Source organism: Bipolaris victoriae (assembly GCF_000527765.1).
Source record: "Bipolaris victoriae FI3 unplaced genomic scaffold scaffold_7, whole genome shotgun sequence".
Taxonomy (NCBI): Eukaryota; Fungi; Ascomycota; class Dothideomycetes; order Pleosporales; family Pleosporaceae; genus Bipolaris; species Bipolaris victoriae.
In genome coordinates this window covers 214,609-227,372 of record NW_014575385.1, presented here as the reverse complement: position 1 = coordinate 227,372, position 12,764 = coordinate 214,609, and the positions used below count along the sequence as shown (strand labels likewise).

Sequence of the window (12,764 nt, the reverse complement as noted above, 5' to 3'; positions counted from 1 at the left end):
ACCTAATGCGGCAACTCATGACACCGTCAAAATCCGATGTCTTCAATTCACAGCCAAGCTCATTGATGTGTGCTGAGCCGAACGCGAGCAATGCTAGAGACAAGAATTTCAGGTCTCACCGCTTTGTGACTTGTTCATATCGTCGTTGTCTTTTTTAAGCTGTTCTTCAAGACTTCCCATGAGATCTGGTTCGGAAGGCTGTGGAGAAGGAGCATCAGGTAGGGATTGTATTGACTCGGGCGCAGGTTCTGGTTCTGGTTTTGGTTCTGGTTCTGGTTCTGGTTCTGGCTCTGGTTCCGACTTCGGCTGCGGCTCTGGTAAGTTCTCAATCTTCGCTGCGGGTTCTTGTACTGGCTCCGGTACAGCTTCTGGTGCAGACTCCGATACAGGCTCTGGTATAGACTCAGGGGCAAGCGCGGGTACAGGCTCATGGGCAGGTTCAGGTTCAGCCGTGACCGTCGGCGCCGGTGCGGCATCCGCTTCTATTGGAGGAGCTGGGGCTTCATTCGGAGTATCTTCGGGAACAGCAATCTCGGTGGTGGTCACGGGAGTTGACACATGATTGAGCGAGTTTTGACGGCTATGAGATATGGCAGATAACGGCATGTCTGGCGAGCTAGACTTGTCACGTCCTGGAACCTGTTGGATGATCTCGGGTGTCGAAGTTTTCACAGTTGCTGTCTCGGTCTCTCCGGCACTTTGTGATGGCTCAATGGCAGTCGGTAACGAGGGCGTTACCTCCATGGGAGTCCCCGCATCAGCCTCGATAAGAGGTATTACAGAAGTCTCTGCCGAAGGCTCTGTTGGAACGATTATAGAAGATTCCACGACAGGTTCACTTGGAGCTGCTTCCGGGGTATCTGAGATATCCATCGCAGATGTACTGGGTGGTGCGGCCGATGATCGCAGGGGAGTTGCGGGCGTTGAGGTATGTTCCATGTCATGATCCTCATCTTCAGAGCCTTCTTCGCCAGAGCCCTCCTCGTCTTGGCCTCCGGCATCAGCCATTGGCGTGTCTCCACCATCTGAAGGTGCTACAGATCCCTCTTCTCGTTTTACACCGGGTACTTCGAGTGAATCACCACCAGCAGTCGATGCTGGGGTCCCTTGCTCTGCCGCACCTTCGGCAAAAACAACCTTCTTCTTGCCTCTACCCGGACCGCCACGCTTGACTTTCTTGGGAGGGGGTGGCCGTCTCCTGGGAGGTGTTTGTTGCACAACGTCGTTGGCTACAACAATTCCTTCGGCATTCACTACACCAATACCCTCGACGATCGTTCCTGGTGCAGCAGTAGCTGGCGCGACTTCGATAGCAGCGTCTGTAGGTTGCACTTCACCCTCCACTGACTGCCCTTCTGGAACAAGGACCTTGTAGACAGCTACATTGCCTTCTGCATCGAGCTTCTTCACCTTTGTCTCACGTAGCACAGGCTGTGCGACTTGGGTGCTAACATATGGCGATGGGAGACCCTTCCTTCTCTTGGCAAGATATTCTGGCTCTGGACCTTCTAAATGGCGTGCTACCTTGACGTATTTCTTGACAGTGAATCCAGTATGAATCTCTTTGGTCTCTTCTTCCTCATCTTTCATCTCATTGTCTTCTTCTGGTGGCGCTGGGGGTTTGTAAAGCTTTCCAGACCGAGCAGCTCGAAGGAGCTGTTGAGAATGTTCCGGGAGCATATGGGAATCCCGAGGCATTGGTAATTCAGGCCAAGCATCTTTGTCCAAGGGCTTGTTCTCGGCAGAATGTGGTTCAATAGTAATTTCAGCTTCTCGATATTGGGTAATGGGCAGTCCTTCCAGCACATTATGCTCTATCTGCCCACGCCCCGACCTGTTGGAGCGGTCTCTGTTCCGGAACTAGTCACGTGATGTTAGCATTGGGACCCGGTGAAATCATCATATGTGTTGCATTGCATAGTGGAAAGGAGCGTGTCTGGTATTATGAGTGGGTGCGTCAATCATTTGCCAGTACAGTAGACGACCCTGCATTTGGAGTCCATTCGTCATCATCCGTTGACAAATGCCTAGGTTGAAGCGCGGACTTCCTTTTTCGGCCCAAGCCTCGTAATAAATGGTGTTTGTTTAGAAATGAAGGCATGATGATGGTGTATGCGATGCGCGCCGCAAGAAGAGCGCCTTGCGCACGCGTTCAAATGTGGCAAGGATGCGGGCTCGCGAAAACAGAGGGCAGGCGCATCTCTATCAACAACGCAAGGAAATGACGTACCGGAGCCATAATGATATGCGACTGCCTCGAGAAACAGGCGGTGAAGGTTGGATTGATGTTGGCGCAATGCGGCGGGAAGTCGCGATGCGTGAAGGGGAGGCGCGTCGGTTTGCGACCTGGAAGGTGCAACCGTGCGCCACTATACCAAACCTGGTTGGCTTGCAACCATTGGCTGTTGGGGAGTGAAGTGTATCATACATCAGTTCCTGTTGTTATAAGAAATGTAGCTTATACAATGAGATATACAGAAATGAGCCTTGTGACTCAATATGTATTTCTCCAAAAGGTAGTCTCGGCAAACCTACGTCGAACCTCCTCCTGAAGCAACACAGCAACTGTATGCAGCTGCGATAGGTGGGCAAGTAAGGCCAATGTTCAGAGCGGAAAAGAGCTTGCAAACGTGATCCGTCATGCTGAGAATATTGGTGCTAAAATTTACAGGTTGGTTTGGTGTCATTCCATCACTCCATTTGGGGACTCGAATGGCAAACCCCATATAATACAGTACATACATTCGTCTTTGCAGATCGTTTTCAATCAAACATTGTGCCACACAATCGCCTTTCCTTCGGTGCAATGTGGGCAATGTTGTTACAATATCATCTCTTTTCATCGTCAACATCCCGTTTTTTCCCTACTATGTTTAATCCCACCCTTGGTCTTTTACTCTGACGATATCGCTGCGATCTCCCTTTTGCTTGCCCTCCTTGCCACCCTCAACGACTAGGCGATCAATTTGGTAGAATTGGCTTATGACTGTTTGCCTCTATTGATTTGTGTCAGCGTAGGTTCCACTCTGTATTGCCCTCTGTTACGATCATCGTCTACGCGCTGAAGCCTATCACTTCCAGTGCCACTTGTCGCCTTGCGTATTGTTTTGTGTGCCGTCTCTTTTACTTAGGAATACTGTCATGTCTGCCCATACCCCACATATTGCTGAACTTCCATATTGTGTACTCACCTTCAACATTTGTAGCTCACTCAAGCCCTTTTGTACCATTTCTTGTATGACCCGCTCATCTTTCACATCTTTGTTATCCCGAAAGGCATCGCGTGCTCTCCGTTTGGCGTATTCGCGGAAGTTATAGGCAGCGAATTGGTTGCTCTGGCGTAACAACGACCGATACTATTCACGTAGCAAGTCAGCAGGTAATCTTCATACCGCAAGGCAGCCATTTGTCGCACTCGAGCGATGAATCGTATCGACGTCCCAAGGATCACTGTCAAAGGAACAAAAGCAAGGCAGCAATACCACACAGTGGCTCCGGTAACGCGGGGATGTTTTGAAGAATTACAGTGGCGCGAATACGTACCAGAGAGCGCACTTGGTAGGCAACATCGCCTTTGGTTGCTTGCGCTAATGACATGGTTTCTTGTGTGTGTGGAGGGCAGTACACAGGTGTGAAGTGTTGCGCCTACGATAAAAGTCGCTGGTTAGGTCATAGGTTTTGACGCAGGTCGGAGGAAAGCTTCGCAAGTCCGAGCCGAATCGCAGCTCCGCCACAGCCCGCTCGCGCTTGTACTCGACCGATTTCTCTACGCAATTACATGTAAGAAAATCAATATTTTCGGTGATTGTATTTGAGATCATACGTATTCATTAGAGACTCGCAGCTACAATATCGGTGACCAGGCCACCGACCCAGTCTTGTTTTACACAAAAGTCCATTTTAATCTCTCTTCAAACCCAATCAGGGCGGGTCCATCTGCCCGTACTTCCCAAACGCCACTCAATGCAAATGAATCGATTTATAGAATGACAGTGGTATCCGGGAAAGGAAAAGAAAGACCTACAAACACATGCACTCTACTGGCGATGCTTTTCCTGTATCCTTCGAAGCTGCTCTTGGACGTTCATGCTCTGCATCTGCGATAAGCGGGCAGCATCCTTTGCAGGATCTGGCTGTCCATCATATGACATTGCAGCCTTCTTCCTCCGAGCCTCTTCTTCGGCGGATATTGATTGGCCAGTGGCACCGTCGTATATGTCTTCACGCTGACTAGCGAAGCGCTTGAGATTGTTTGCAACGTCGGCGGTGTTGATCGTCGTCGAGTATCGAGCTTCGGCTTTGTCACGTTGTTCTTTCCAGCGCGGATCGAGCAATTCAACTGCGACAGAGCGTTAGCATATGGTATTCCTAAGTATGTAAAACGTTCAGAAATCTGCTTACTTCGAATATGCTCGTCCATCTCGTTGGAAGGAATTTGCTGCTTGCAGTTAGGGCACACGGCCATTGGTACGTTTGCCTTCTTTGTGGCAACGCGGGGGACGTAGTCTGTGACGATGCGACCAGGCGCTCCTCTGGCAGCAGCCTGTGCGCGTGCGCGCTGCTCGCTTTCTGCCTGGCGTTCCTTGGCCAATCGTGCCTGCTCCTCTTCGCGTGATATCTGCGCTGGTGTTCGGTAATCGGGCATAGGAGGAGGCGCGTATGGCGATGCACCGTACGGCGAATGCACGGGTGGTGCAGTTGGGGCGTAATTTGGTTGCATTGGAGACGGTGGTACCTGCTGCTGAGTGACATTATAGTATGTGACATCGTCGGGCATGGCCTCCTCCAGACGACGTGTAGATAATGAAACGGCGGCCTTTTGTTCAAGAGACTGGGACTGTAGATCATTCAGCTGAGCAGGTGGAGGGAGATCCGCAGCATCATCAGCTTCATCAAAAATGACTGTCGCAATGACGCTGAAGTCATGCCAGTCAATGGTCGCATACTCCTGCTTCTCGGCTTCTACCTTCTTCTCTTCTTTCTCCTTTTGCGCATTCACATATTTGACATACTCAGCGCGACCCTTTGCGCGGTCCAACACGTGAAACCGGTTTTTGATGTTGTGCTGAAGTTCCTGGATACGTGCCTCGACCGTCGCCTCTTCTTCAAGCAGGATCTTGTATTGTTCGACGAGCGACCGGAAAAACTGGAAATAGCTGTGATTGGCTCTGAGAAAGTCAAACTGATAGTTGCCCAACTCACGGTTGCGCAGATCCTTTAGCCAATTCTCACCAACGCGCGCCGTGTACAGAGCAGTAAGTTTTAGCACTTCCAGATCTTTGGCGTTGATGTTAGGCATGCGGGCCGAAAAGCGGAACTTGGGCGGTTCGGGGGGGCCCTTGGGCTTGTTATCCACGGCTTGCTTGGAGTTTTTGTCCGAGGAGCGCCCATGACCCTCCCTCAGTTGCTGCAAATACCACAAGAAATATGCGTTGTACGGATCGTCTTCCAAGACGAAGCCAAAATTGGTCTTCGTGGAGGGGTCGGCGGTGAGACGCTGCTTCATTCCTACAAGGTGTTGTTCGCCTCGACGGGAAATGAAATCAGCAGTCTTTGCCACGGCCTCGCGTACGCCGGGCGGGGGAATGACCATGTTCGAGGGGGGCTTCACGTCGAGCTCGACGACGCCGGCTGGAGCGGCATCACCGTTGGGGTTGGCCATGACGGTGTGTGTTGGTCGGGAACTTGGCTGCGAGCGATGTTGATAAGTCGCAAGAGAGAGGTCGTGGTAGAATAATGGCGAATCGCGTTGTACGTAGGTCGGCGCCAGCAAAAGAACAAATCGCGATTACTCACGTGCCACTATTTGCACGCGACGCGTATGGATACTGCGGGGGGTTCGAGTAGCAGTGGTGCAGGTTCGCGATGCGGCAGCGTCGCAAAGTTCCAGGATGGCATGCATGGTAGGCTCCTGGTCGGATCATTTAGTTGTTCCAATCCGGATCTTAGCCTCACTTTAGCCACACTCCAGCCACATCGACACTGGCAAGGCTGAGGCAGTCGGTGAAATGCTAAGTAGACGCGTCTCGGCTTATCGACGGCTGTCAAAACTCTCGGTGCAGGACCGAGTCGAGGGTCTAATTTTAGGACGACTTGTTCTCTCGAATCTACTAGATGACATGGTGAATACCAGTCGACCAAGTACCCTGATCTATATTCAGCACTTCGTTTCCCAGTTCGGCAAGGCCGCGTAGTAAGGAACAGCTTGCAACAAGGGTCAATTGGTACGCAGCACTACTCCTCGCGGGAACCCTCTTTCCCCCTGGCTCGTATCGCCGCAACTACAATTGCGGCCCCCACCCTTCACTCTTCACATTGATGGGACCTCCTTCTCACTTTCATTAATTCTTCCTTTTCCGACTAAGAGGCCCGAGTGCCCATTGCCTACGCTACAGCAGAAGCGCTGCAAGGTTCCCCCGACCCTCATCATTACCTCCCACCTTAGTCGGGCCACGCAACATCTACTCAGTACGCCGCCGCCATGGCGAGCCTCTCGGCATCCAATGCCTACCTAGGCGAGAAGCCCTCATCGCGCCGTTCCAATAGATCAAAGTCACGATCACGATCGCGGAACGGCAGAAAGCAGCAGTCGCAGCAGAAAGTTCGAAGTTACGCCTCCGAGGGTGTCAAGGACAATGACATCTTCAGCCTCCCGGGCTCTGACTGGTCGTTGCTAGCCGTACTGATCGCCATTGCAACTGCTGTAAGGCTCTTCAGGATCCAGCAGCCGACCAGTGTTGTCTTTGACGAGGTCCAGTAAGTCATTCTTGTTGATATGGCTTTTGTGAATGCGGACTGACAGGGTCATTGTAGCTTCGGTGGATTCGCCTCGAAATACATCAAGGGCAGGTTCTTCATGGATGTCCACCCGCCGCTTGCGAAGCTCCTCATTACACTTGCTGGATGGTTGGGCGGATTTGACGGAAACTTTGACTTCAAGGACATTGGCAAGGACTACCTTGAGCCAAATGTTCCCTATGTCACTATGCGTCTGTTGCCCGCCATCTGCGGTGTCTTGACCATTCCGACCATGTTCCTGACCCTAAAGGCTGCTGGATGTCGCACCACCACAGCAGCGTTGGGTGCAGGTCTTGTCATTTTCGGTAAGACGCTAATTGTAGCCGCTGTTGCACCTGATACTGACCTTTTCAAGATAACGCTCTCGTCACCCAGTCTCGCCTCATCTTGCTCGACTCTCCGCTCATCATCTTCACCGCCCTTACCGCGCTCGCATGGACCTGCTTCATGAACCAACACGAACAGGGACCCCCCAAGGCCTTCAAGCCATTGTGGTGGTTCTGGTTGGCTGCTACTGGTCTAGGACTTGGTGCGACTGTCAGTGTCAAGTGGGTCGGCCTGTTCACCATCGCTTGGGTCGGCAGTCTGACACTTGTACAACTATGGGTTCTGCTTGGAGACCACAAGAACGTAACACCGAGGCTGTGGTTCAAGCACTTCTTTGCACGCCTCTTTTGCTTGGTTATCATTCCCGTCTCCTTCTACATGGCCATGTTTGGAATCCACTTCCTCTGCCTTGTTAATCCTGGCGAGGGTGATGGGTTCATGTCTTCTGAGTTCCAGGCAACTTTAAACTCCAAGGGCATGCAAGATGTACCGGCAGATGTTGCGTACGGAAGCCGCGTCTCACTGCGCCATTGGAACACGCAGGGCGGATATCTTCATTCTCACAGCCACATGTACCCTACCGGAAGCAAGCAACAGCAGATCACTCTATATCCTCACAAGGATGAGAACAACATCTGGATCTTGGAGAACCAAACCCTGCCAATTATGCCCGAAGACTACACTGGTCCTAACTTGACTAGCCCGAAAGCCTGGGACGGCGTAGGCCCCTTTCATATTGAAAACGGCGCCATCATTCGTCTCTACCACATCACTACCGACCGACGTCTCCACTCTCACGATGTTCGCCCACCTGTTACCGAAGCAGACTGGCAGAATGAAGTCTCGGCGTATGGCTATCAGGGTTTTGAGGGCGACGCCAACGATCTCTTCCGCGTTGAGATTATTCCGAGCAAGTCGGATGGAGCTGAGGCTAAGAAGCGCCTTCGTACCATCCAGTCCAAGTTCAGGTTGATCCATGTGATGACTGGCTGCGCACTATTTTCTCACAAGGTGAAACTTCCCGAGTGGGGCTTCGAGCAACAAGAGGTTACGTGTGCCAAGCAAGGCACCCTGCCCAACAGCATATGGTACATTGAGGGCAACGTGCATCCACTAATGGTGGATGGGGAAGTGGAGAAGGTCAACTACCGCAACCCTGGCTTCTTTGGGAAGTTCTGGGAGTTGCAGAAGGTCATGTGGAAGACGAACGCCGGTCTGACAGAGTCGCACGCCTGGGATTCTCGTCCTCCCTCATGGCCTATCCTCCGCCGAGGTATCAACTTCTGGGGCAAACACCACCGCCAGATCTACCTGATCGGAAATCCTGTCATCTGGTGGAGCTCCACAGCGCTGATTGCTCTCTACGTTGCTATCAAGGGCATTGCCATTCTCCGATGGCAGCGTGGCTACCGTGACTACAACAATGTCGTATTCAAGCGTTTCGATTATGAAGTTGGCATGAGCATCCTAGGATGGGCGTTCCACTACTTCCCTTTCTACCTAATGGCGCGTCAATTGTTCTTGCATCACTACCTTCCGGCTCTATACTTTGCCATTCTTGCGCTTTGCCAGATCTTTGATTTTGTAAGCTACCGGTTCAGCGTGTTTGGACTCAGGGAATATCCTGCTATTGGCCAAGCAGTAGCTGTCGGTTTCCTGGCGGTTGCCATTATGGTCTTCACGGTTTTCTCGCCGCTTGCATACGGCAACCCATGGACTAAGGATGCATGCAACAGTGTCAAGCTTTTCAACAGCTGGGACTGGGAGTGCAACAACTTCCTCACTTCGGTAAGCTAATTGGACATGGTATGATGAGTTCAATCTGACAATTTACAGTATGAAGCATACAGCCAGAGTGAACCTCTGGCATCATCAGCATCTGTGCCATCATCAGCGCCGGCTGCACCCCCTGTGCTCAATGTCCAGCCTGAACAGCCAAAACAGCAGCCGGAGTTGGTAAAGCAGGAAGGCGTCGTCGATGAAGCGGCTGTTTCGGCCGCACCCCAGGAAGTTCGTCAGGACATGCCTGTTATTGCGAAGGAAGAGCGTGTCGAGTATCGCGACGAAAAGGGCCGGGTCCTTAACGATGCAGAGGTTGAAGCGCTCAAGGGCAAGGTTAGCTTCAAGACGCGCTATGAGACGCGGACGCGCCTTGTTGATGACGAAGGCAACGAGGTTTTTGATGAGCTAGTCGAGTCGCACGATGAGGCTGAGGAACATGGTGTTGCGCCTCCTCACCCTGATGTCGAGGGCCAAAATCCAGAAACGCGGGAGCAAGGTGCGGCAGTTGAGGCTAGTGAGGTACCGCCGACTGTGGAGGTGGCTGAGGACCAAGAAAAAGAGAAGAGCATTTTGGAACGTCAAGAGGAGGCCCAGCCTGCCAGTGAGGCCAAGACAGCGACGCAAGACACGGAGTAAGAAGGTTTATTCTTGTTGGCATGGCGCCTGTATGGCAGTCAGTTGTACCTCCCTCTTTCTTTTTTTTTCTTTTACTATAGGGAGGGACATGTATTAGCAGAGTGTGGGGCGGGCGGCACTAGGGTCTGTATGGCACACGGGGGCATAAGTATAACGGCAGAGTGGAGTAGGTTTCATCTGTATGATTATCTATAATGTGTTTTTGACAAGGTGCATGTTGGCCGGGAGAAGGGGTGCTGTGATGATGGATGCTAAAAGTGTGGCGCAGGTAAGTAGGTAGGGGCGGAGTGTCCACATGACTGTTGATAAGCGTACAAGATGAGGATGGCTATTAGGTTTGCGGACCAGGACGGCGGCCATGGACAGACATGCATCGGAAGGAACAGCCGGATTGACTTGACGGAGCATTTTCTGTCAGTCGCATGGCCAAGTTGGCGCCACGTACGTATCCACAGCAGCCGGGCCGCAATGATATGCTGTGTGCACTGGGACATGGGCGTTGGGCAACGATGCAGGGTCCGATTGCGTCTCTGGCCTGGCAGACACGAGATACGCCACCAGCACACGGCTTCACCTCTTCGTCGACGCCACACGCCCCGCACCAATCAGACCCGGGCCAAGCAGTGCGTGGATGAGGCTTGTGTCGTCCGCCGTGGTTAGAACCACACCACGGGGCTCTTTGATGGGCCAGAACAGTCGGGCTCAGGGCAACGGGTCGAGCGGAGGGACGAGGACGGCGGGGGGATCGGAAGGGCAGGAGGCGATCTCCAATCTAGATCCTAGTCGATCGCTGCTGTGCAGACGGTGCAAAACAAGGAAAAAGGCCGTTCACGAGTTTTGTTCTTTACGTCCTGCTCCATGCCATGCCTTGTCCACTCCACTCCCCTGCATTCCGCACCTCTCTCTTTCCACTCCCTTGGTGGCAACGGCGGAGTCGGTCGGGGGAGCAGGGAGTAGCACCGCCGCCACCGCCTGCCATTGCACACGCAATGCTCAGCACCACCTCCCACGCGCCCGGGCCGCGCAAACCTGGCCGTGTAATCGGCGCGAAAGAAAAGATTGCCAAAAGAGACTGGAGAAGAAAAGAAAAATCTCGAACGTTCCACCCAATGGCCATGCTTCGGATACGATTGATGGACTTGGGTCGCTCGGTGGCGACAAAAGACATGCGCGCAGTCGTCGAGCTGAGGATCCTCGCGAGAATAGCCACACGGAGAGTCGCACCACCACCACGACGAGGGCAGAACAGGTGAGCTTAGAAATGCACAATCGTCCAGCCTCTGCTCTCCCCTTCTCTCTGCTTCCTTCACCATCGTCCTACTCTCTTTTTTTCCTCCATCAACTGCCAATCCTCCGCGGAGTCGAGCTCAAAGCCACACGCAGGAAACTGCGCCAGACTATAAATTAAACAATGCGGTCTAGCCGCGCATCGACGATTTCTAAAACCCCTCCCCGGTTTGTGCAAAATCCCATGTGCACAGCATCGTGAATTTTGCAATTGCCCAACCGACACACCGGCACCCTCGCTTTTGCTGCCCTCCAGCGGCTGCACTCGAGCAGGGGCTTCTCTTGCACATATCTTTTCTTATTATCCTAGCAACCTTCTTTTGATCCTCATTTTTTATTTGCTTTGCTCCAGTCCCCATTTACTTTACTCCCATCCTCGACCTGGTCATCCCACTGTCCACCCCCACCCTACCGCTATCAGTCAGCAGCAGTCATGGCGCCCAACGCACGCCAGACGTCCAGCACAGCGTCCGAGGCCAGCAGCCACTACTGTCCACACTGCATCGACGCCAAAGACGGTCCAACGCCCACGCCCCATACCCACAACATTGGCGACTCGTACATTCAACAAAGCATCGAGATACCGCCCCCGCTGTCCACCAGGGCGCCCACCAGAATGACAAACTCGCCATCTGGCCCCCACATCATCTACATTGTTACCGACACTTGCTACCCGACTGCCCAAAGTCTCGAGGCCAACATTGGCAGCACGCACATCATCTCCGTGCACTCGACTAAGTCGGCAGCCAACAGCCGCGCTAAGAAGATAATCTACGACAACGACAGTGGATGCACCGTCGACATTGACAAGATCATCGAAGAAGTCAAACAGGGAATGTACGTCGGCATAGGTATTGGTGCAAAGAACGAGAAGGAAGGGTGCTGCTTTGCAAGGAAATGTGAAGTCGAGGGCAAGATCGTTGACGAGGACAGCGATAGCGAAGAGACGAGTGGAGAGAGTGGAGAGAGCGAATTCATAGATGCCACCAACGACGGCGAGGGCGAGGGTGATGTTGACGTAGACATGGGCTGATGATGATGGCGCTGCAGAAGAAAGATGAGAGCGTCCAAGAGCAGTCTTGCCGGGCACCTGGAGATGTCAAGAGGGTGGAAGACGGCGCATGTTGGAAAGATGGTGGGAGCTAAAGGCTAGAGATTGGAGTCGTGCAGACCGCCAAGACCATTCCCACGCACCAGGAACCAGGAGCCAGGTCGCCTGCGGGAAAAAGAAAATAATCTGCGCAAGGTGGTGGCTGCCAATGGATCATGCGGCTGACGGTTCCTCCCGGAAGTTGCTGCTTGCAGCCGAGACCGGCAGAACTACAACTGCGCCAACAGTGGTCGAGCTACAGCCGGACTGTACGCTGCAATACCACTAGGTATCACGGTCTGTCGCCGACCATGAAAACGATACTACGCAATCATCCACTCGACGCAAGCCCTCAAGCGCCCGCTTCAGGTCATCTGTTTGTTTGATACCCCCCCCTACAGCTCCCGTACGAGACTGAACCTTGATGAGCTCTACTCGACGGTCTAAAGAAACATCAGTGGTAAGATGATAGTATGTTGGGGAAGACTGGGCAGGACGCATAGGTGTCGACGGTAACAACTTGTATGGATGAACGTGATGTTAATGTACAGTAGTTTTGCTACTTCACAAGGTACTAGCAGGAAAACTTTCTGCTCACTAGTATGACACACGCAAGAAAACAAAACAAAGAGTCCTTCATGGGTTTGTACGCCAACAACGAAACGAATCTGACTGTCTCCACTTCCTTTCCACTCTTGAACAATATCCTGACAATTGCACACTTAGGCTCGATATGATACCCAGGTGTCAATGGATAGTCTCCACAATTGCGCATCCAACTTTTGCGCTCTGGAAGTTATCATACATCTGAACACTGCTTACCAAGCGCCTTCGGTATCATCTC

The 12,764-nt window shown here is 52.5% G+C and overlaps 6 protein-coding genes across 6 annotated transcripts; 2 read left to right on the top strand and 4 right to left on the bottom strand.

Annotated features, from left to right (window-relative positions):
- Positions 1-108: 108 nt before the first annotated feature.
- Positions 109-2,239, bottom strand: COCVIDRAFT_12234 (hypothetical protein; the record flags this gene model as incomplete). Its single annotated transcript, XM_014705579.1, has 2 exons — positions 109-1,860; positions 2,231-2,239. The coding sequence occupies 2 exons, from the start codon at positions 2,237-2,239 to the stop codon at positions 109-111; spliced, it is 1,761 nt and encodes a 586-aa protein (XP_014561065.1).
- A 634-nt stretch (positions 2,240-2,873) lies between these two features.
- COCVIDRAFT_87532 (hypothetical protein) lies at positions 2,874-3,597 on the bottom strand (the record flags this gene model as incomplete). The annotated part of the gene is made up of 3 exons (XM_014705676.1): positions 2,874-2,996; positions 3,192-3,356; positions 3,544-3,597. The coding sequence occupies 3 exons, from the start codon at positions 3,595-3,597 to the stop codon at positions 2,874-2,876; spliced, it is 342 nt and encodes a 113-aa protein (XP_014561162.1).
- Positions 3,598-4,037: 440 nt separating this feature from the next.
- On the bottom strand, positions 4,038-5,662 carry COCVIDRAFT_87422 (hypothetical protein; the record flags this gene model as incomplete). Its single annotated transcript, XM_014705675.1, has 2 exons — positions 4,038-4,339; positions 4,402-5,662. The coding sequence occupies 2 exons, from the start codon at positions 5,660-5,662 to the stop codon at positions 4,038-4,040; spliced, it is 1,563 nt and encodes a 520-aa protein (XP_014561161.1).
- Positions 5,663-6,481: 819 nt separating this feature from the next.
- On the top strand, positions 6,482-9,543 carry COCVIDRAFT_87207 (glycosyltransferase family 39 protein; the record flags this gene model as incomplete). The annotated part of the gene is made up of 4 exons (XM_014705674.1): positions 6,482-6,756; positions 6,814-7,103; positions 7,154-8,913; positions 8,962-9,543. 4 exons carry the CDS (start codon positions 6,482-6,484, stop codon positions 9,541-9,543), a joined length of 2,907 nt encoding a protein of 968 aa, XP_014561160.1.
- Positions 9,544-10,387: 844 nt separating this feature from the next.
- Positions 10,388-10,856, bottom strand: COCVIDRAFT_33856 (hypothetical protein; the record flags this gene model as incomplete). The annotated part of the gene is made up of 2 exons (XM_014705673.1): positions 10,388-10,615; positions 10,710-10,856. The coding sequence occupies 2 exons, from the start codon at positions 10,854-10,856 to the stop codon at positions 10,388-10,390; spliced, it is 375 nt and encodes a 124-aa protein (XP_014561159.1).
- A 452-nt stretch (positions 10,857-11,308) lies between these two features.
- COCVIDRAFT_49533 (hypothetical protein) lies at positions 11,309-11,836 on the top strand (the record flags this gene model as incomplete). The annotated part of the gene is made up of 1 exon (XM_014705672.1): positions 11,309-11,836. A coding segment is annotated over one exon (528 nt), but the record flags the coding sequence as incomplete, so codon positions are not given.
- Positions 11,837-12,764: the final 928 nt, after the last annotated feature.